The 22545-nt window shown below is 38.6% G+C and overlaps 1 protein-coding gene across 15 annotated transcripts in view; it reads left to right on the forward strand.

The window, feature by feature from the left end:
• The window catches only part of UIMC1 (ubiquitin interaction motif containing 1), a 190131-nt gene that overhangs the window by 144510 nt on the left and 23076 nt on the right, over positions 1-22545 (forward strand). For all 15 annotated transcript variants that reach the window (XM_067732741.1, XM_067732751.1, XM_067732752.1 and 12 more), the window contains one exon: positions 4870-5032. In XM_067732741.1, coding sequence (XP_067588842.1) covers positions 4870-5032 — 163 coding nt within the window. The remainder of the gene's footprint in view (positions 1-4869; positions 5033-22545) is intronic.

Here is a 22545-nt window from a genome sequence, read left to right on the forward strand (position 1 = left end):
AAAGAGCATGAACCCTATTTAGAAGTTATATATGTCTGTAGCACTTCACATCAGATGGATGGAATTGTATGGTCTTTTGCACATTGAATGTCCTCTTTTTTTTTTTTTTTTTTTTTTTTTTGCGATACGCGGACCTCTCACTGTTGTGGCCTCTCCCGTTACGGAGCACAGGCTCCGGACGCGCAGGCTCGGCAGCCATGGCTCACGGGCCCAGCCGCTCCGCGGCATGTGGGATCTTCCCGGACCGGGGCACGAACCTATGTCCCCTGCATCGGCAGGCGGACTCTCAACCACTGTGCCACCAGGGAAGCCCTGAATGTCCTCTTTTTGGTGTTGCTGTTTGCTGATATCTGTGGATACTCTAAATAGTCTTAGAAGTTTCCATTAAAAGAAGTTAGAGGGCTTCCCTGGTGGCGCAGTGGTTGAGAGTCCGCCTGCCGATGCAGGGGACATGGGTTCGTGCCCCGGTCTGGGAAGATCCCACATGCCATGGAACGACTGGGCCCGTGAGCCATGGCCGCTGAGCCTGCACGTCCGGAGCCTGTGCTCCGCAACGGGAGAGACCACAACAGTGAGAGGCCCGCGTACTGCAAAAAAAAAAAAAAAAAGAAGTTAGATACTGTAGTTTTGAGTCATTGCACAATCACTAGTTACAAATCACTTATTAGAAAGATAGAATCTGGGCATTTTATGTATGCACAGTGATAATATCATAATGGGTATGGACTCTTGCCCTTGGAATCTGTGTATCGGGTCATCTGCCCTAAAATTTCTTGTTTATTGGAAGGTGGTATGGTGTAGTGCAAGGAGCTTGAGCATTGGAATTAGAAGACATGGCTTTGAATCCCAGCCCCGCCACCTTGGGCAGGTTAATTAATTGTTTTATTCATTTATTTGGCAGATATTATAGTGTGCCAGTCATTGTTTTAGAGTCTTGAGATATAAGGTAAATAAGAAAAAAATAATCCCTGCCTTCAAAAGGACACATAAACAGATAATTATAATGTAATCTGACAAATGTAATGTTAGAGAGATGCCTAGGGTATTAGGGGAACATAGGAGAGGAATGCTTCTTCATTTATAAAATGGAGACAAAAATAGCCTATTTTATTGGGTTGCTCTGAAGATTAAATTAGATAAAGAATATAAAACACATAGCAGGAGTTGGCACAAGTAGAAATATGCATGTGGAACTGCTTTGTAATGTATTGTGGCTCTTCATTGATATTAGCTTACTAATGACAGAGAACTGCTTGACAGTATTTGAGGTATTTGGAATACCTTTGCCGGAACTGTAGTCCCTCTTGATTTGATTTTCTGCAATGGTCAGATTCCTTTGGAAATAACATTTTTGAAATATCTTGCCTGAGAGTTTCCCTTAGTTGGGGTCTCAGATATTCTGTACTCAGAAGGGTTAATAGACTTTATTCAGACTGAAATACAGTTGACCCTTGAACAGTGATGGGGTGAAGGGTGCCGACTGTTCATGCAGTTGAAAATCCATGTATAACTTATAGCGGGCCCTTGGTATCTGTATTTTCCCCCTATCTGTGGTTCCACATCCGAGAATTCAGCCAACCACAGATCATTTAGTACTGTAGTATTTACTGTTGAAAAACATTTGTATGTAAGTGGACCTGTGCAACTATAGTCAATTTAGTCAGTTGGTTTTTAAGTTAACGGTGTTAAGTAAACTGTCTATGGTAAGAGGGGAAAGATCTAAACAGTTTTCTAAGCTACAAATAAACCTGGTGGGGGATGGGTGGGGGGTGTTGGTGACTATAGGACATACTCTCATTTTCATTGGGTACATTTCTTGAGGTTTCTTTTCAGGCCAGAAAGTAAAGGCCAGCCTTTAAGAGATCATGATTTGGTGTCCAAGTACTTCTTTTGAGAAATACATGTATAGTATTTTAAAAGAAGTGGAAGCATCTCTGCAGAGACCCAGTCCCTAACTACATAGTCCTTATAAGAGCTTCTTCGCTTGGATCTTTTCCTCTTGAGGCTTCTCCATTGTAGCTAATATTTAAATAGACCTTTTTAATGGTGCTGGGAAAAATCTTAGGTTAATATAAAAATGTTCAGAAACCTTCTGGGTTGCCTATGAATGTGATTGGAAGTGGGCTTGTATTCACAATAAAACAAAAATAGATTGATTCCTCCCTCTTGAATACTACATTAATAGTTGGAGGTAACTTCTCTGCATTTTATAGAGCTCGTAATGAATACAAAGGGGTGTAGTACTGGGTGTGAGCACCAGTGACATTCATGTCATACAACATTTCTGTGCTTAGTGAACTTCAGAATGCCAAGTAACTGCTTAACTGCTACTAACTTTCATTAACTCAAGACTACTTGCAAATTACAGGGTATATTGATTTTTCTCCCCTCTGCTCAGATGGCTTTGTATTCACAAGACAACTTTTTCTTGTAAAATTTGTGAACAGAGGAACCTGGGTTTATAAGAATCTCAGTGACTAAGCTTGGAATAAAAAAACACCTAGAACTTCCAGACTCATTGGACTTGCCCCACATACTAGAGGAGAATAATAGAACCAGAGAGTCTCCCAATACCTGGCAGAGTCAGCTTCCAGAAACAAAGTGGAGCAGAGGGGTGCTTTTTGTTTTTGCCACACCGTGGTGGAGTACTGAGAGTTTTGATGACACAAAGGCCTGGGTTTGAGTCTACATTGTCCAGTTACTCACTTTGTGATCAGCAGGTTACTTTGCCTTTCCAAGCCTCAATCTCCTCTTCTATAATACTGGAGCTAGTGATACCTGTGCCAATTGGGTTGTTGTGAAGGATAGTTATGGAAAGTGCTTGGCCAAGCCTGGCATAGTATAGGAACTCAACCACTCTTAGTTCCTTTCTCATCTTTCTTTTTCTCCTTCCTTTTAAAGTAAAAGGCAGGTATGTGTTGAAAACAACGTTTTCTGGCAGTTGTAGAAATCGTTTTACTTGGTATTTATTTAGATGACCTGTTTCCCTCTCTGCTGGATTACATTCACAGGTGGTAAATTTTAGGGATGGCCTGAACTTAGAGACTAAAAGAAAAAAAACCACCCCAGTTGGCTCAGAGCTTAAATTATCTACCTACTGCAGTTTTGGTCCTATTTTGTTCTTGTATCAGAAGAGGGTTTATTTTTTTCCCATAGTAAGGCATAATGACAGCCCAGGTGCTCCTTGCTCTTAAATGGAAGCAGTGACTATGCAGGACAGTTTCACATTGATTGGATAGGACATGCTGTTCTTTGAATCAAGTGTTAGGCAGTAGTGCTGCAGTGCTCACACATACTATAGGATTAATCACTGCAGAGTTCTTGACTCTGACCTGTAAAGGTAAAATAAAACTGTCTCTGAGAGACTGGGAACTGTAGGAAAAATGATGACTACAAAACACTGAGAAGGGAGTAAGAATGACTTTGTCAGAATTGTCTTAATGATTTCTTCAGGCCTTCTTAAATATTTGGATCTTAGTTGTGTTTCCTCTTTCAACCCCAAAGTCACAAATAAAACACAAGAATTGGTTTTGTTTTACTGGTATAAGCTGAGACCTAGGTTCTTAACTTATTTTAGTTGTGTTGCTTTTGCTTAGAGCTCTTTTTTTTTCCCCCTAACTCTTGATATCTGAAGTCACTTACAGTGATCACAGTTCTTTGTGTGTGTATGTGTGTAATTAATTCTTTTTTGTCTTTCAGTTTTATTGAGATATAATTTACATACAGCACTGTGTAAGTTTAAGGGGTACAGCATAATGATTTGACTTACATGCATAGTCAAATGATTTTCACAGTAAGCTTAGTGAACATCCATAATCTCATTTAGATACAAAATTAAAGAAATAGAAAAAATTTTTTTCCTTGTGATGAGAACTCTTTAGGATTTACTCTCAGCTTTCTAATATAACATACAGCAGTGTTAATTATATTATCACACTGTACATTACAGCCCTAGTACTTATTTATGTTACAGTTAGGAGTTTGTACCTTTTGACTGCCTTTACAGTTCTTTTGTGAGATTGAAAAAGTGTCTCTTTTTAAAAAAATTATTTATTTATTTTATTTACTTTTGGCTGCATTGGGTCTTAGTTGCTGCGCATGGGCTTTCTCTAAGTTGCGGCGAGCAGGGGCTACTCTTCATTGTGGTGTGCGGGCTTCTCATTGCGGTGGCTTCTCTTGTTGCGGAGCACAGGCTCTAGGCTTGCAGGCTTCAGTAGCTGTGGCACGTGGGCTCAGTAGTTGTGGCTCACGGGCTTAGTTGCTCTGTGGCATGTAGGATCTTCCTGGACCAGGGCTCAAACCCGTGTCCCCTGCACTGGCAGGCGGATTCTTAACCACTGTGCTACCAGGGAAGTCCCTGAAAAAGTGTCTTTAAGATGCTGTTGATAATACAAACTGAAACACCGAAGACACAGCATACTGACCCAACGAGGACAGCACCTTGCAGTGTGATAGAGAGGAATGCTGTCAGGTTTTGGAGCCAAATAGTCCTTGGTTTGAATTTCAGCTCTGCCACTTATTTATTCTGTAACTTTGGGCAAGTTACTTTACTGTTTTGGACAACACTTTTCTCAAGTGTAAAAAGAGTGTGTTTGTACCTTTGTAAGATTATCATGAGGTTTAAATGAGTATCACATACAGAGTGCTTAGCACATAGTAGGCAGGCACTGAATAAGTATTATTCAGTATAATAAATAAATATTAACTATATTAGTGTATCTCCCAATCTGCTGTCCTGAATTTGGCAAACTGATTGGTATCACCTCATTGAAAGTAAGTGGAATATAGGATGGAGTCTTGCAGTTCTTTTTGGGAAAAGATACTTTATAAAGTAAAGCTAGTACAATTGCCATTTGTCATGTTCTTCAGGTTCTTCAGGTTGATAACAGGGAAGATGCTGAGAAGGAAATACCTACTACTACCTTCTCATCTAGTACCCAGGTATCCTGCCCACTATGTGACCAAGGCTTCCCACCCACAAAGATCGAGCGACATGCCATGTACTGCAATGGGCTGATGGGTCAAGATACAGGTAAAGCCAGATTCCTTTCTTCAACTGTGTGGTGGTTTTGTAATCCTATATGGTACAGTGCAACAGACAACTCCTCTTCAATGCTAAAGTTTTTTTTTTTTTTTAATCTAGCTAATTATCTAGTGCTTTTCACGTTCGTTATTACTTTATACTATTTTGTTGCACATACCTCAGGACAAGGGGAAGGGAAAAATCTTTCATCTTTCAATGTTTCACACTTATTCTTTGCTATAGGCAGGCCAGAGATCATTGTTATCCCATAGACCTTGAATTTCAATTTATATATTCAAATACTGAAACTCCTATGGAACTTGAGGAACTAAGTTTTAGAGTTGCCCGTTTTTCATTCAGAATAAATCCCGTGTGTGTGTGTGTGTGTGTGTGTGTGTGTGTGTGTGTGTGTGTGTGTGAATTCTACCTAAAGATAGTTAACAGCTGAAAAATATCACTAATTTCGGGCTTCCCTGGTGGTGCAGTGGTTGGGGGTCCGCCTGCTGATGCAGGGGACGTGGGTTCGTGCCCTGGTTCGGGAGGATCCCACAGGCCACGGAGCGGCTGGGCCCGTGGGCCATGGCCGCTGAGCCTGCGCGTCCGGAGCCTCTGCTCCGCAGCGGGGGAGGCCACAGCAGTGAGAGGCCTGCGTACTGGAAAAAAAAAAAAAAAAATCACTAATTACCATTAATGTCCTACATGTCTCTGCTGCATCACCCTGGAGGTGTTGGTTCTCTCTCGAAGAGTACACAAAAGGCCTTGGTTTTCGTGCAGTGTGACATATTGGGCAAGAGAATCTGCTTGTTCATCACCGCCCTTGAAATACCACCCCTGATCTTGCCTTTCTGTTTATGACTTTAAACTCTAAATATAATAGAATCTGCACAACTCTGTGGTCTAACATGTTGAATGTAACCATAACTTAGATGATTTAGAAGTGTTGCAACATTTTTCTCAGTGCTACTTGGTTCCCATAACTTAGAGATATTTAATCTGAAATTGTATTATTGTGAGGTGTTTTATACATTAAGATTTCCAGGAAAGAAAGGCACATGTTATTTAATTTTTCTGAAGTTATACACTTCTTATTAATTAAATAAGGAAGTACCTAAACTTAAAATTTAAATAAATTTGTTGATTTTTCTGATTGTAAAGTAGTACCTGTTCATTGTAGTATGAATAATAATAATGGCTTACATTTATTGAGTACTTGAAATGAGTCAGGAATTATTTACATAAATGAGACCATGCCACATGTGTGTAATTCTGCAATTTGCCTTTTTTTATTTATCAGTAAATTTAGATCTTTCTATGTGCAGGTATATTTTTTACATAGTTGAGATCTGACTGTATGTAAAATTCTGTTTTGTTTTTTTCTACTTACAGCATAAAAATTTCTCCATGTCACTATAAGTTATGTGTAAAAATATTTTTAATGCTTATATAATATTCTGTAATCCAGATTGCCTCCATTTATTTAATTGTTGTGTGTTTAGAATGCTTCAAGTTGCCATGTTATACTTATATGACAGTGAGCTTTTTATGCCTAAAATTATTGCTGTATTTTGGGGTTATTTTCTAAGGATGTATTTTTAGTTTGGGTGATAGTAAAAAAAGATGGGCTCTGGAGTCCAATCAGTCTGAGATTGAGTCCCACCTCTGTCAATTACTAGTCTGTGAGCCTGTGCTAGTTTCTAGGCTTCCCTTCATGTGTCTGTCAAACAGTAGAAATGACCTTATTTGGTTTTTGTGAGGTGGAAGGAGATATTTTAAGTGTTCAGCACAACATAGTAAGTACTTAGGAACTTTGATCTGTGGAATTCCCAGTAGTGGTATTACTAGGTCAAAGATTTTGTCATCATTTTAAAGGGTTTTTATGAATAGCATTGTAGTCTTTTAAATACAATGAAAGTTGAAGACATAAATCTGGTCAACTCCTTTAATAGAGGAGCACTGTAGGTCTAGGATTTTAGATGCAGTTTTACCTTGACATAGCTCTTTAGTTTGATTTTTAGTGGAGAGTTCCAGTGACTGAAAGAATTCTAGGGCTGGGCCTTTGGTGACCAGAGAAGGGAGAGACTATTTTGTCTATCTCGCCAAACACCTTACCCAACTGGTATTAGTTACTGAGTCAACAATGCACTCAGCACTGAGGTCCAGAAATAAATGAGTTTGAGAAACTGAATCCCCATTGAGCTCTAGGAATAGATGACCTTCTTCCAGTCAGAATCAAAAGGTAAAGAGTATAGAGTAGCTCCTACTGATATCTCCCAGACTGAACGCTGATAGTTTGTGCTTAAACAGGAAGCTTTGGTATTCATCTCTGTCAGACATCTTTCAGCTATATAATATTTGCTTTTAAGCTTGTTCTTCATTACAGGGGTGCGGTGGAGCAACTCACAGCCCCAAATACTTGATTCAGGCTTGTTTCTGAGTTTTCTCAGAAACCTAATGCAGACTTATACCACCAGATCCAGGTTTTTCTCATTGAACTTGTTGAGAGGCTGACACCGTCAGGAGGGCAAAGTAGACTGAGACTTGCATTGTTATCCATTTAGGACAAGCCTTTCAAGTTCTCTTTAATCCGTTAGGCCAAGTGTCAGTGATCCTGTGTGATGCTGCTCAGTTGGATTTACACTCTGGGTCTTGAGGACTCTTTAAAATATTATAGATATAAGTGTGTTTTCTGATATAATTGGAAGTCCTTATTTTCTTGGCACTGTATGTCTTGTAGCCCTGATCCAAATGTCTCAGACCTCCATCCAAAGATGTCTGCTGTATCCTGAATGACTGTCACAGTTTATTTTTTATGAGGAAATCTGTTCTAAAAATTAGTTCAGGGACTTCCCTGGTGATCCAGTGGTTAAGACTCTGTGCTTCCATTGCAGAGGGCATGGGTTCGATCCCTGATCCCTGGGGATCCTGCATGTCGCTGTCCCCAGAGAAGGGTGGGCTTAGCCTGAGCTGGATAGGTTTGGACAAACCCATAGGAAAGTAGGGGGTCCTTTATCCTCTTATGGGTTAGATAAGATAGGAAGCAAGGGAAACAGCCACTAAATGACAGCTTCCACTTAATCTTCCTAATAGTGTTAGCGTACCTAAATTACCCTTTCTGAGAATGTGACATTTTAGGCCTTACGGACAAGTTTGGAGCAGGGAGTCCTCACTGGAACTGTCCCACTCTCTGCTTACTCCTCTACTTTCCTGCAGACAGAGCTTGGGGCTCTACGTGGGGTGGGGGAAGTATTGATAGTTGGATGAATTATGTGAAACACCTACTAGTGTGCCTGGCATATAGTGGGTTTTTGGTAAATTTGCTGTCTTTATTTGGTTTCTCCACCAGTTTCCTGCCCCATCTTCCTTGCCAGGGATAATAGTGATTGTTCTGGTTCCTCTCAGCTTTATGACTGAAGACAGAGGGCCGTCCACAGCCTTTTTTTTGCGTTACGCGGGCCTCTCACTGTTGTGGCCTCTCCCATTGCGGAGCACAGGCTCCGGACGCGCAGGCTCAGCAGCCATGGCTTACGGGCCCAGCCACTCTGCGGCATGTGGAATCTTCCCAGACCGGGGCACGAACGCATGTCCCCTGCATCGGCAGGCGGACTCTCAACCACTGTGCCACCAGGGAAGCCCCACAGCCTAATATTTTAATCTTTGGTAAAAGGAAGCCTTTCCCACAATGGAGGGGAAAGAGTTACACATAACCCAGTCTGGGAGACCATTAGCCCAATGCCTAAGGGGATAGAATAAGAGGGAGGACTTCCCTCCCAGAGCTAAGTTTTCAGCTTTCCCCTCCTTCCTGTTTTCCCCTGAATCTGATCCTAGACATGCTTGTTTGGCTGTGTAAAAGAAATAGTAATTAGAGTCATTTACATGAAGTGTCTACCATTTATGCCTAGTTACCATGCAGCACAATAACAATTATGCATATCATTAAATGTGTCTGGTTAACTTTGCTGTAAGTTTTATTTTATTATAATACTACACTCTGGTTAAGTTGGCTCAGTCTGCTCAGTTTGTTGCTCAATGACATGACTATCTGTTCACAACTGTGGAAAAATTAGAGGGAGTGTCCTTTAAAGGCATTGTTTGAAGGGAGATGATTTGCTAAAGTAATCTAGACTGGAACAAAAGCAGGTTGCCTTTGCATTTGCTTTTTGGAAAATGTCTTTGAGACCATTTTCATTTAAACACCGAGGAAGAATAAAGGTCTTCATTTACACATCTAGTAAATACTTATTAAATGCCTACTACATGCCAGATATAGTGAACAGAATATACAGAGTCCATGTTCTCAGAGAGCTTATATTCTAGTAGTGGGATACTATTACAATAAACAAGTAAACATATAATATGTCACGTTGATAAGTATTTTAGAGGAAAAAAAGAAATCAAGAGGAAGAGGGGAATAGGGAGTATTGAGGTCAGGAGGTGGCAGTTTAAAATAGGTGGTGTGGAAGTTTCCATTGAGAAGGTGCCATTTGAACAGAGACCTAAAGGAAGTGAGGGAATAAGTTAAGAGAATTTTGAGTGGAGAGGAGAGTGTTACGGGCAGAGGGAACAGTAAGTTCAAAGACCCTGAGGTGAGCAGGCTTGGCGTATATGGGGAATGACAAAGAAGCCAGTGCAGCTGCAGTAGAGTAAGTGAGGGAGAGATTAACAGTGAGACCAGAGAGGTAATTGGGGAGGGGACAGGTAGACAGATCACATAGGGCTCTTAGGCCATTAGTGAGGACTTTAGCTTTTAAAGGAGGAAACATTGGAGGGGTTTGAGCAAAAAATGAATTAATATTTGAACAAGGGATCACTCTGGCTGCTGTGTGAATAGATTGTTGGGTGACAAGGGTGGAAGCTGGGAGAATAGCCAACGTTTTATTTTTGGTAATAAGATAGAGTGGGAGAAACATAGGCTTTGGAACTAGGTAGATCTGAACTTAAATTTCAGCTGTAATACTTGTCAGCTGGGTAATGCTTGACAAATTATCTTACTCTTTGAGGATCAGGTGCCTCATTTGTAAAATTAGTCTAACATCATTAGGATTGTCATGGGAATCAGAGATAAAGCACCCAGCACTGTGTCTAGATTGTTTTAGATATTCAATAAATGGTAGCTACTGTTATTATTGAATATTTTTCTTGCCTGTGTAGTCATTTTGAAGTCTGTGTTTCTGTGTGCTAATACAATACGTAAAGGATAAGCCACCAGCCAGCTAGAGCTAAGGGAAAGATGAAAGGCAAGGAAAGGCATTAGAGTCAAAGTGCTAAGAATAAGTTTAGTGAGAAATAGATCATAGCAGAGTTAGGAAAGCTGAAGGCATTAACTGTATACACTTTGGGCCTAGATACAGAGGTGTGGATATTGCCAGGAGTGGATTTTCTCTCCATGGATATTTCTTGGAAACGTAACGGTGGGTAAGTAGGTGGGTAGAGGTATCAAATCTCTTGATAGAGATTTGCCTGAGAGCTATCAGAGAAGGACTGGGACCTAGAATAGGCTTGACTTGGGTGAGTCAGCAAAAATCAGAAGACCCAATCATCTCTAAGTAACAAATTTCTTAAATTAGACAGAGTTGACTTTTTCTGTTTTATATATCTGTATTTGCCTACCTGAATGTAATTTGTACCCCATTCAGTCTTCTCACTTGTATTAATGTGGCTTTTGTGGTACCCAGGAGGATTAAGTATATCACTATTGACACCTAACTACTGAGGTATTAACAATTGGGAAGTAGCATAGGTTTAGTAGAAATAACATGGATTATGGAGACAGACTGACCTGTGGGAAGATATACAGATCCAAACAAAGTGAGATTACAGTGCAATTGGATAGATAAAAGGCATACACATGAATAACTGTAATGCAAGGTGAAAATGACTAAGGGGCATAAAGATAAATTCCTGTGGTGTTTCAGAAGAAACGTGATTAGAGATTTAGAAAGAAGGACATTAATGTAAAAGAGCAGTACGCAAAACTCACGTAAATAGAAAAACATGAAGAAACATGCTGTACAAGAAAGAGCATGCCATTCAGTGTGGTTGTAGTATGGGCATTATGAAAATAAATAGTAGGCAATTGGAGAATGACAAACATAACTTGAGTTATATGGGTTAATACAGGGCAAAGTTTTTTTCAACTTGTAAAATAATTATTTACGTGTTTACTCCAGTAGTAGGACTCTTTTGGGTTCAGGTGTTGGAAAAACAATTCAAGCAATCTGAAGCAAAAAAGAGAGGTTAGTTTTCATAATAATTGGGAAGCCTGGGATAGGCTTTAGGCAGAGCAGGATCTAGGAGCTGAGATGGTGTGTCTCTCCATCTTTCGACTCCATTTGTTTCTATTCAATAGATAGGCTTTTTTTTTTTTTTTTTTTTAAGGGGCAAGCAAAGTGTCTGCCAGCAGCCATAGGCTTTTAGTCTTTAATGGAAAGAAGGAGTTCTTTCTCCTGAGACCACAAGTCAGTCTAGAGAAAGACTCTGATTGTCTTTATTTAAAGTGTCCACCCCTGCTTTAGTCACTCTTACCAAGTGGATGGTTATGTATCATTTTATATAAGTCAGAACAAATAATGGAAAACCCTATTAGTATCTATCAGAAAATTCTATCACTCCTAATAACAGAAAACACCGTTTTAATTAATGTAATTAATTATTAAATGGGTTTAACATGTAAGGTTTCTTTTTCTCACATATCCAGATGTCTAGAGTGAGGCAGTGGCTCAGTGATGTAATGAGAACCTAAGCTTTTCTCTTTTGGCTCTACAGTCCTGTACTTGTAGCTTCTTGACTTATTGTTTCAAGATGGCTGTTAACATCTCTAGACCTTACATCTGTGTTCCAGGCAGGAAGAAGAACAAAGAATAAAGGGGTATGGCTGTAGATTGTGACTGCTGCAATCTAATAACTCATTCCTATAATCTCATGGAATTGAGTTTATTCCAAATTGTGGTAGAATTAGGTCAGTTATGAATTTAGTGTTCATGTCTTTATGTGTAAAAAATTTAACATCTTTGAAATCATTGATTAATTTGCTTCTTACAGTGATTCAACTTAAAAATTTTCATGTCCTGCTGTTAATGAAGTATTGTGTTAGGTGCTGGGAGTGCTCACAAGGTAATAAAGGTATATGATACAGAGCTGAATGGGACCCCAAATTTGTATTCAGGGAATTCACAGTCCAGTGAGACAGACTTGGGAACGACTAAATATGATACAAGTCATATTTAGTGCTAAAATATAGTGCTAAAATAGAGGCACTAAGCACTCACAGAGATGGAAGGGATTATTACTGATTGGTGAGAAAAAGGACAGATTCTTATTTAAATGTTCCCCTAGTATCAGGTATGGGTTTTTAACGCTTTCCCCCCCCCCTTTATTGAAGATATGCATCTAAAATAGCAACAAGCCTTGTAAAGTATAAATTGTCTGAATTTCTGATTTTTTTTCTTTAAACCAGACTACAAAAAGTGAAATTACTGGATTATATGTATAAAGTTTTAAGATTGCTTTCTGGAAAGGTTATACTCATTTAAATTCTCACTGGTAGCACGTGAGAGTGTTCCTTTCACCACACCATTACAAATACTGAGGAATATTACTTTTTCTTTTTTTGTTTTTAAAGCATGGTATATTCAGTAGATAAACAGTGATATTTCATTATATTTTATATTTCTTTGACTAGTAAAGTTGAGTTTTTTTTCTTTTTTAAAAAAGCCAATTTGTATTTCTTTTTTGAGAAATTGTTCTCTGAACTTTCCCAAGTATCTATTGGGTTCTTAGTACTTTTCTTATCAATTTATATAAGTTCTTTACAAATTATATTTTCCCTTTGCTTCAAAGGTGCTTTCCAGGTTTTTTCCACCCACCCAACAGTTCTTACCAAGGTTCCAGTTTTATGCAGCCTGGCACAGCAAGCCCATTCTTGTGCTTGAACAGCCAAAGCCATTTCTTAAAGCAGAAGCAGTGCTGATCCTGCAGAAGGATCTAATCGGTGTGAATAGCAGTGGCACTGATATGGGGAAAAAAGTATTGGAATCCATGCAGAACTGGGGAGGAGAGGAGGGTGGGTGGGCAGCAAGGAGAAAGGATAAAGAATTCATTGCTGTTGATAATGAGAGGAGGAAGCTAAGAGGTGGGAAGAGGTGGTGGCCTGGTACAGGGGTCAGCAGGAGCTGGATGCCCAAAGTGGTATATCTAAAGTGGATTCTTCTTTGATAGACTTGACCCCAGACTGTTTGGTGTTTCTGTAGAGGCCATCATCTTATTTGAATGCCTACTGACATAGAAATATATCATAACTCTTAGCCACTGGATGAATCCTTAGACCAAGTACCTCCACTCCAGACTTGTGATGTTCCACTGCTTGTAACTCTCTCCTCTTGTATTAATAATATAGCAGAACTGTGTGGTCCTGTCCCATCCCTCCACCCCTGTCATCTGAGTTGTCTTCTGATAATTTTTGTTTAGCCTTTCTGTGGAACATTTCCTTGTATTAGCTCCACTATGATGCATTAATAAGGTTACTGTATGATATGGCATGTGAAAATGGCAGTCTGACTGCAATCCATGTCTACTTGAGTCCTCAGTGTCTTCACTCTTCCCATTTTGTTCCTCTTAACCTTGACTTTGTTATGCCTAATCGTTATGCCTTGCTGCTAAAGAGCCAGGCCTCGGGATTTCTTTTAGCAGGTTTTTTCCCTGCTAGGTGTGCTTATTCCTTCCTTGAAAAAATAAAATAGCTCTTATTAACACTGGAATACTAACCAAAGCATTATGTGTTGAAGGAATATTAACAGCTAAAAACTACAAGAGAAGTTCTCTCACTTCATGATTTAGTCACATGTTTCAATCCAGGCATCTAGAGCATTTTAAGAAAGACGAAAGTTCAAGGAATTAATATTAGATCAGTCATCTCCATTATAACTATCACAGAGCAACAGTCAGGACTATAAGTATCTTAGAGGATAAGTGTTATTGTTATCTCCATTTTATCCATGGAGAATCTGGCATCAGGGAGGTTTAGTACTTGGCCAGCATCAGATAGTTAAGCAGCAGAGCCAGGGCCCGAGCCCAAGTATGCCTGACTCCAGAGTCAGTCATTTTTCTTCATTGCTGTGTTCTGTCTGCCTTCCCTTGTGCAGAGGTGGGGACACACACAGTAGGGGAAAGTATGAGGAAACTATATAAGCCTCAGTCAGTTTTAGGAAGGCAGAGTACTAATAATCCTTCACCCCTGAATGCAGACATGAAATCTGATCTCATCAGAATTGACCTTGTCAGCTTTTCAGTTACCGAGAAGAAAAGTTTGATGGATTCACACTGTTTCCTGGTGAACAAGAGTTGATATGACCGACATAAGTCATCTCTGTGAAAACATGTGTGCGAAGTCAAAGGATCAGACGATGATGAGAATTACTTCTGGTGGTGTGGAGACTGACCATTCACAGACTTGTTACTAAGGAGTTTTCTAATGGCTTAATATAAAGGAAGCACTTGATAGCAAGATGGATTTTTTTTCCCATTAAGTAAAAGGATTTAATTTGCCAAATCTTTGTAAATCATACCTAGTATAGCTACCATTTATGAGCACCTGCTATATACCAGGAGCTGTACTTTTTGTATATTCTGTTTTAATTCTCACAATAGTCTTTTGAAGTAGGAAGCTGAGGCTTGACGGGAAAATAATTTCCCCAAGGTCACATACCTAATAAGTGGCAAGAACTCACAACCAGCTACACAACCAGCTTTAATTCAAAAGCTTGTACTCCAAAGAATCATCCATGAAATATTGAGATTTAAAAAAAAGTTTCAGAATACTGAATACCAGTATGGTAGTTAATGTATTATTTTAAGAATTTGTAGTAAAACTGTGGTTTTATGTAATAAAGTAATGATAATTTTGAGAATAAAAGCTTCTTGGTGGGGGTGGGTGGAGGCAGAGGATGGGATCAGGAAGAAGCACAGTTAGCTACTCAGTTTTGATAATAGTCTACTTTTTAAGTTGGATGATTGATTTGCATATATATTCTTTTGTACATATTATAAAACATTTTAAAGAGCTCATATATTTCTGTTATGCTCCACTGTCATCCATTTCACTTTCATAGGAACCTTGATAAAGCAGCAACTAGTAAAATTCAGAGAAATTTAGTTTTTTTCTGCATATGGAACTCATTGAGTATTATCTTAATTTAGGCTGTGATGATAATATGTGACCACTGGATTTGATTGTCATTAATAGTCTTTAGAAGCCTCTTAGGGTTTTTATTATTATTAGGGTTTTTTCCAGGTCCTTTTATCTGTGCCACCTGTCTTTCATACCAGTTTCTTCAAAAGACAATGGCCAATTTAACTTTGATTATTGTCTTGCAAAAGGACTTTGTGTGAGTTTATTTTATTTTAATTACAAGAACATTTCAGACATAAAAATTGAAGGAATATTAGTGCCTTGAAACCCCCATGTGCCATCCATTTATCAACTCATGGTCACTGTTGTTTCATCTGTATTCCATTCATAACTCCCACTCCCTGGATGATTTCAAATCAGATCCTAGATACCATTTCATTATTTTCCTCAGTATCCCTGAAAGATAAGGTCTCTTTTTTAATAAAACCCTAACTATAATATTATCATACTGAAAAAATTAATATCATCAAATATCTGGTCTGTGTAAATCTCCTTGAGTCTCATAATTGGTTTTTACAGTTGGTTTGTTACAGTCAGGATCCAAACAAGGTTCACACATTCCAGAGCATTTTTAATGCTAATATCTCAGGCACTCTTAATTATAGGAGAATCAAACCCAAAAGTGTTCCTTTTTTTTTCCCCCATATTTTTTGGCTGCACTGCGCGGCATGCGGGAATCTTAGTTCCCAACCAGGGATCGAACCTGTGTCCCCTGCAGTGGAAACGCAGTGTCTTAACCACTGGACCACCAGGGAAGTTCCGAGTGTTCCTTTTTAAGACTGAAACATTCATGATTAATACCTATAAGCTCAGTAACAGTAACTGTGTCACAATTGTTTTTATTCTCTCCACAGCATCTTAACATAGTGCTATGCAGGTAGGTCCTTCGAAAATGTACTCCTTTAAAGCAAAAGTTGACAGGCTTTTTTAAAAGAGACAGCTAGTAAATATTTTAGGCTTTGCAGGCTACTAGGTAGTTCGCTTTGTCCTTTATAAAGATTACTGTGGATGTTCTAGTCTTTTGCATTTCCATATAAATTTTAGAGCCAACTTGTAAGTATGTTGTTTAGTTTCCAACTTTGTTTCTGGTAATATTCTTTTTCTTGAAGTGTATTTTATCTGATAGAACAACTAGACCTAGTTCTAGCCATTTCAGCTCTTTATGCCTACTGCTTGTCTGGTATATCTTTTTCCATACATTCACTTTTAACATATTTGTGTTTTTTTGTTTTGTTTTTTAAATTTATTTATTTTTGGCTGCATTGTGTCTTTGTTGCTGCACGTGGGCTCTCTCCAGCTGCAGCTAGCGGGAGCTACTCTTCAGTGCAGTACGCGGGCTTCTCAGTGCGGTGGCCTCTCTTGTTGCGGAGCACGGGCTCTAGGCATACGGGCTTCAGTAGTTGTGGCTCGCAGACTCTAGAGCACAGGCTTAGTAGTTGTGGCGCACGGGCTTAGCCACTCCACGGCATGTGGGATCCTCCCGGACCAGGGCTCGAACCTGTGTCCCCTGCATTGGCAGGCGGACTCCCAACCACTGCGCCACCCGGGAAGCCCCATATTTGTGTTTTTATTTTGAAGTGTATGTCTTGTAGACAACATACTGTTGAGTCATGCTTTTTACCCATTCTGACAATCTCTAATTTTTAATTGGAAAATTTAGTTAATCATTTAATTATTGATGTGATTGGGTTTAGGTCTACCATTTAATTTTTAAATTTTTGTCCCTTTTGTTTTGTTTTTTCTTTTCTGACTTATTTTGATTATTTGAATATGCTATAGAATTGCCTTTTTTGCCCTTTATTTTTTGAAGCTATACTTCTATTTTTAGTGGCTACTGTTGGGGCAAGGTAGGCTTTTATAGTCTACTTAGAGTTAATACCACTTTATGAAAAGTATAGAAATCTTACAATTGTATAGGTACATTTACTACCTTCTCCTTTATGCTGTAGTTGTCATATATCACATGTACATCTACGTATATTATAAATCCCATAAAACAATGTTATAGTTTTGTTTTAAATAGTTGCTGTGGATTGTAAAGAAATTAAGAGGAAAATGTTCTTTACTAGATATTTACCATTTTTGATACTCTTCAGTTCTTCCTGATGATCTGAGTCGGTGTAGTATCATCCCCTTCAGCCTGAAGAATTGCCTTTAGCATTTCTTACAGGGTGGGTCTGCTGGTTACAAACTTCCTTAATAATTTTATTATCTGAAAAATGTCTGATTTCATCATCATTCTTTTTTTTAAAGTTTATATACAAATTTTCTTTGTCTTTTTTTTATTTTAATTTTTGGTTTTTTTTTAACATCTTTATTGTGTCTGGTTTTTAAATCTTTCACTTATTTCTTAATCTTTGCCTTAACCATTCCATGGTTAAGATAAATGAATTAAGCAAATGCTATTTTATAATTAGTATGAAATCAAAAATACGACTTTTTCCCAAAAGTTAATTGCTGAGCTTGGTTTTCAAAGAGAACCAATCAGATCAGAATTCATCTTTTACCTCCTTATCTAGCTCTTCTTTCTGATTTTCTCAGTTCTGTTAATATTATATTGGTTTTGTCAGTCATTCAAGTTGAACTTCTTAGGATCAATATCTTCTGAATTATCAAATGCTGCTGTATTTCTTTCAAAAACTACACCTCTGATATCCATTTAGTCTCCATCTGCATTTCTGAAATCCTGTTCATTGTGCACTGTTCTGTTCAAATATCATTAATTTGATCTGTGCAATTTAGTTCCAAAACACTCAATCCAACAAACATGTATTGAGTACCTCATCATCATTCTTGAAGGATATTTTCACTGAATATAGAATTTTGGGTTGATACGTTTTTCCCTTTTAGCAATTTAAAGATTTTGTTCCACTATCTTCTGACCTCCACAGTTTCTGATAAGAAATCTGCAGTCATTCAAATTGTTTACCCCTATAAATTGAAAACAGGTCACATTTTCCTCATTCTCTTTGTATGTTAAGTAATTTTGGATTGTATCCTGGACATTGTGAATGTTATATTGTGGATATTCTAGTGTGTGTTTTATTCCTCAGAAAAATATTATATTTTGTTTCATCAGACAGTTAACTGGGTTGGAATCAAGCTACACACTCTTGTTTAGGGAAGCAGTCCATATCTCAGTTTGGTTCTTTATCTTTAACTGGAGTCTGTCTAGTGCAAGAGTGGTTCTGGAGTCAGCCAGAGACCTGGGCAGAGTTTATTCACAGAATATGGGGTTTTTCCTCTCTGGTTTTTCCTCCCAGAATATTAGTCACTTTGGATTTGTCTGATGTTTTCTTATGATTAGATTTAGGTCAGAACATTTTTGGCAGGAAATAATAACAAAGAGAGTGTAGTATTCTTCTAAATGCATCATGCCTTTGTCAGTTTGGACTGCTCTAACAAAGTACCATAGATTGAGTGGCTTATAAACAATGGAAATTTATTTCTCACAGTTTTGGAGTCTGTAAGTCTGTGATCAGGATGCCAGCATGGTTGGGTTCTGGTGATAGCCCTCTTCTGGGTTGCAGACTTCTGACATCTTGCTGTGTCCTCATGTAGTGGAAGGAGAGAGCTCTGGCCTCTTCAGTCCCTTATAATGGCGCTAATCCCATTCATGAAGGCAGACCCTCTCGACCTAATCACTACCCAAAGGCCCATATTCTAATACCATCACACTGGAGGTTAGAATTTCAACATATGAGTGTTGGGGTAACACAAATATTCAATCCGTAACACATCACATCAGGGGGCAAATGATATCAGTTTGTGCTATGGGGGTTGTTAAATTTGATCCTCTAAGGTAATGTCTACCAGATTTCCTTCTGCAAATGTACCTTTTCCCTTTGTAATCAGTATGTCATCTGTGGGGTAATACTTTAAGGCTGTATGAACATCCTGTTCCCTAACAGGCATTCACCCATGGTTTTAGCATCCATTGGTGAGTCTTGCTTAAATTAATTGTTATTATTATAGTAAATGGTGATTTTTGTATTCCTGCCATTCTTCTGCATTAATTAGCTGACATTCTTCTGTAGAAAGAAACTTTTCCCTTTCCCATTAATTTTTTTAATGTGGTATGGATTCATTTTTTAAAATTTAATGTGTCATAATTCATTCTTTCTAGTAGTCATTTTGTTGTCCACATTTGACCGGTGAAAGTCCCTTCAGGTGTCTTCTGTAACTTTTTGTCATGTACCCGTCAGTTTTTTGAGCACTTCCTTACTTTTTAGTACAAGAAGTTGTGAGGTTGCTTTGACTTTTCCTGCTTCAGTCCTGGAATTTTACCATTTATCCACAGGTTCCACTCTTAATCATTATGCTATTTTGCCTTCTAACAATTTTTTTTAAAGCAGTACATCTTCATTGTAGAAGATTTAAGTGGGAAAAAAATTTTTTTTAATTGAGGTAACATTGGTTTCTTACATTGGAAAATTTTACTCAGAAAAAACTCACCCATGATTTGGTCCAGTTCAAGCCACTGTTAACAGTTTGATGTGTATCTTTTCCTTACTTTTTTGGTTTTATTTACATGCATACCTTGTTTCGTTGCACTATGTTTTATTGTGTTTTTCTACAAATTAAATATGTGTGGTAATCCTTTGTCGAGCAAGTCTATCAGCACCATTTTTCCAATAGCCTTTGCTCACTTCATGTCTCTGTTTCACATTTTGGTAATTCTTGGCAATATTTCAAAGATTTTCATTCTTGTATTTGTTATGGTGATCTGTGATCAGTGATCTTTGATGTTACTACTATAACTCACTGAAGACTCAGATGATGGTTAGCATTTTTCAGCAATAAAGTATTTTTAATTAAGGTATGTACATTTTTTTTTAGACATAATCCTGTTGCACGCTTAAAAAACTATAGTATACTAAGAACCTACTGTATAGCACAGGGAACTCTACTCAGTACTCTGTAATGGCCTATATGGGAAAAGAATCTAAAAAAGAGTGGGTATATGTATAACTGATTCACTTTGCTGTACACCTGAAAGTAACACAACACTGTAAATCAACTATACACCAATATAAATTTAAAAAAAAAAAGATTACAGGGCTTCCCTGGTGGCGCAGTGGTTGAGAGTCTGCCTGCTGATGCAGGGGACACGGGTTCGTGCCCCGGTCCGGGAAGATCCCACATGCCGTGGAGCGGCTAGGCCCGTGAGCCATGGTCGCTGAGCCTGCGTGTCCGGAGCCTGTGTTCCGCCATGGGAGAGGCCACAACAGTGAGAGGCCCGTGTACCACAAAAAAAAAAAAAAAAAAAAGATTACAGTATAGTGTAGATACAACCTTCATATGCATTGGGAAACCAGAAAATTTGTGTGGCTCACTTTATCATGATATTTGCTTCATTGCACTTGTTTGGAACTGAATCCACAATATCTGTGATGTTGCCTGTAGTTAGCTTTGAACAGCAGGTTTGTTTTGAGACTGTTTTTTATTTTTATTGTTTAACAGTATAATGAATCCCTATGAACCTGTTTTCCAGCTTCAGCAATTACCAACATATGACCAGTCTTTTTTTATGTATAACATTCCTCACATCCACCTCCCACTAGATTTTTTGAAGCAATTTTCAGGCATATTATTAAATATTGTAATATTGAAAGATAAGGACTATTTTTAAAAAAATACAGCCACAGTACCATTGTCACACCAGTCAGCATCTCTCTTTCCCCAGTCATATCATAATTTCTTTCTTAATGGTTTGTTCAAATCAGGGTCCAAACAAGGTTTATGTGTTTCATTTGGTTGAAGTCTTTCAAGTTTCTTTTAATCTGTTATCCTTATCTCTTTGTTTTCTATAGTTTATTTGTTAAAAGATTGGCTTTTTGTCTTTCAGAATTTCCCTCCTGAATTTTGCTGATTGTATCCCTATTCTATCTTTAGCATGGTCTTCTGTTCTTTTTTTTTTTTTTTTTTTGGTGTATAATTGCTTTAAAATGTTGTGTTCGTTTCTGCTGTACAATGAAGTGAATCAGCTATATGTATACATATATCCTCTCCCTTTTGAACCTCCCTCCCACCCCACCCCCCTCAATCCCTCCCATCTAGGTCATCATACAGCACTGAGCTGAGCTCCCTGTGCTATAACACAGGTTCCCACTAGCTATCTATTTTACACATGGTAGTGTATTTATGTCAAACCTAATCTCCCAATTCATCCCACCCTCCCCTCCCCTCCAACCCTGTGTCCACACATCTGTTCTCTACATCTGCATCTCTATTCCTGCCCTGCAAATAGGTTCATCTGCACTATTTTTCTAGATTCCACATATATGCATTAATATATGATATGTTTTTCTCTTTCTTAACTTCACTCTGTATGACAGACTCTAGGTCCATCCATATCTCTACAAATGACCCAATTTCATTCCTTTTATGGCTGAGAATATTCCATTGTATATATGTACCACATCTTCTTTATTCATCTGTTGATGGACATTTAGGTTTGTTCCATATCCTGGCTATTGTAAATAGTGCTGCAGTGAACATTGGGATACATGTGTCTTTTTTTTTTTAATTTAATTTATTTATTTATATTTGGCTGTGTTTAGGTCTTCGTTGCAGCACATGGGTTTTCTCTGGTTGCGGCGAGTGGGGGCTACTCTTTGTTGCAGTGCGCGGGCTTCTCATTGTGGTGGCTTCTCTTGTTGTGGAGCACAGGCTCTAGGCACACGGGCTCTAGGAGCACGGACTCTAGAGCACAGGCTCAGTAGTTGTGGCGCATGGGCTTAGTTGCTCCGCGGCATGTGGGATCTTCCCAGACCAGGACTCAAACCTGTGTCCCCTGCATTGGCAGGCAGATTCTTAGCCACTGCACCACCAGGGAAGCCCCTACAGGTGTCTCTTTGAATTACGGTTTTCTGAGGGTATATGCCCAGGAGTGGGATTGCTGGGTTATATGGTAGTTCTATTTTTAGTTTTTTAAGGAACATCCGTACTGCTCTTCACAGTGGCTGTATCAATTTACATTCCCACCAACAGCGTAAGAGGGTTCCCTTTTCTCCACACCCTCTCCAGTATTTATTGTTTGTAGATTTTCTGTTGATGGCCATTCTGACCGGTGTGAAGTGATACCTCATTGTAGTTTTGATTTGCATTTCTCTAGTAATTAGGGATGTTGAACATCTTTTCATGTATTTGTTGGCCACCTGTATGTCTTCTTTGGAGAAACGTCTATTTAGGTCTTCTGCCCATGTTTTGACTGGGTTCTTTGCTTTTTTTGATATTGAGCTGCACGAGCTGTTTGTGTAACTTGGAGATTAATCCTTTGTCAGTTGCTTCGTTTGCAAATATTTTCTCCCATTCTGAGGGTTGTCTTTTTTGTCTT

The sequence above is a fragment of the Pseudorca crassidens genome, chromosome 3 (assembly GCF_039906515.1).
Source record: "Pseudorca crassidens isolate mPseCra1 chromosome 3, mPseCra1.hap1, whole genome shotgun sequence".
Lineage (NCBI taxonomy): Eukaryota > Metazoa > Chordata > Mammalia > Artiodactyla > Delphinidae > Pseudorca > Pseudorca crassidens.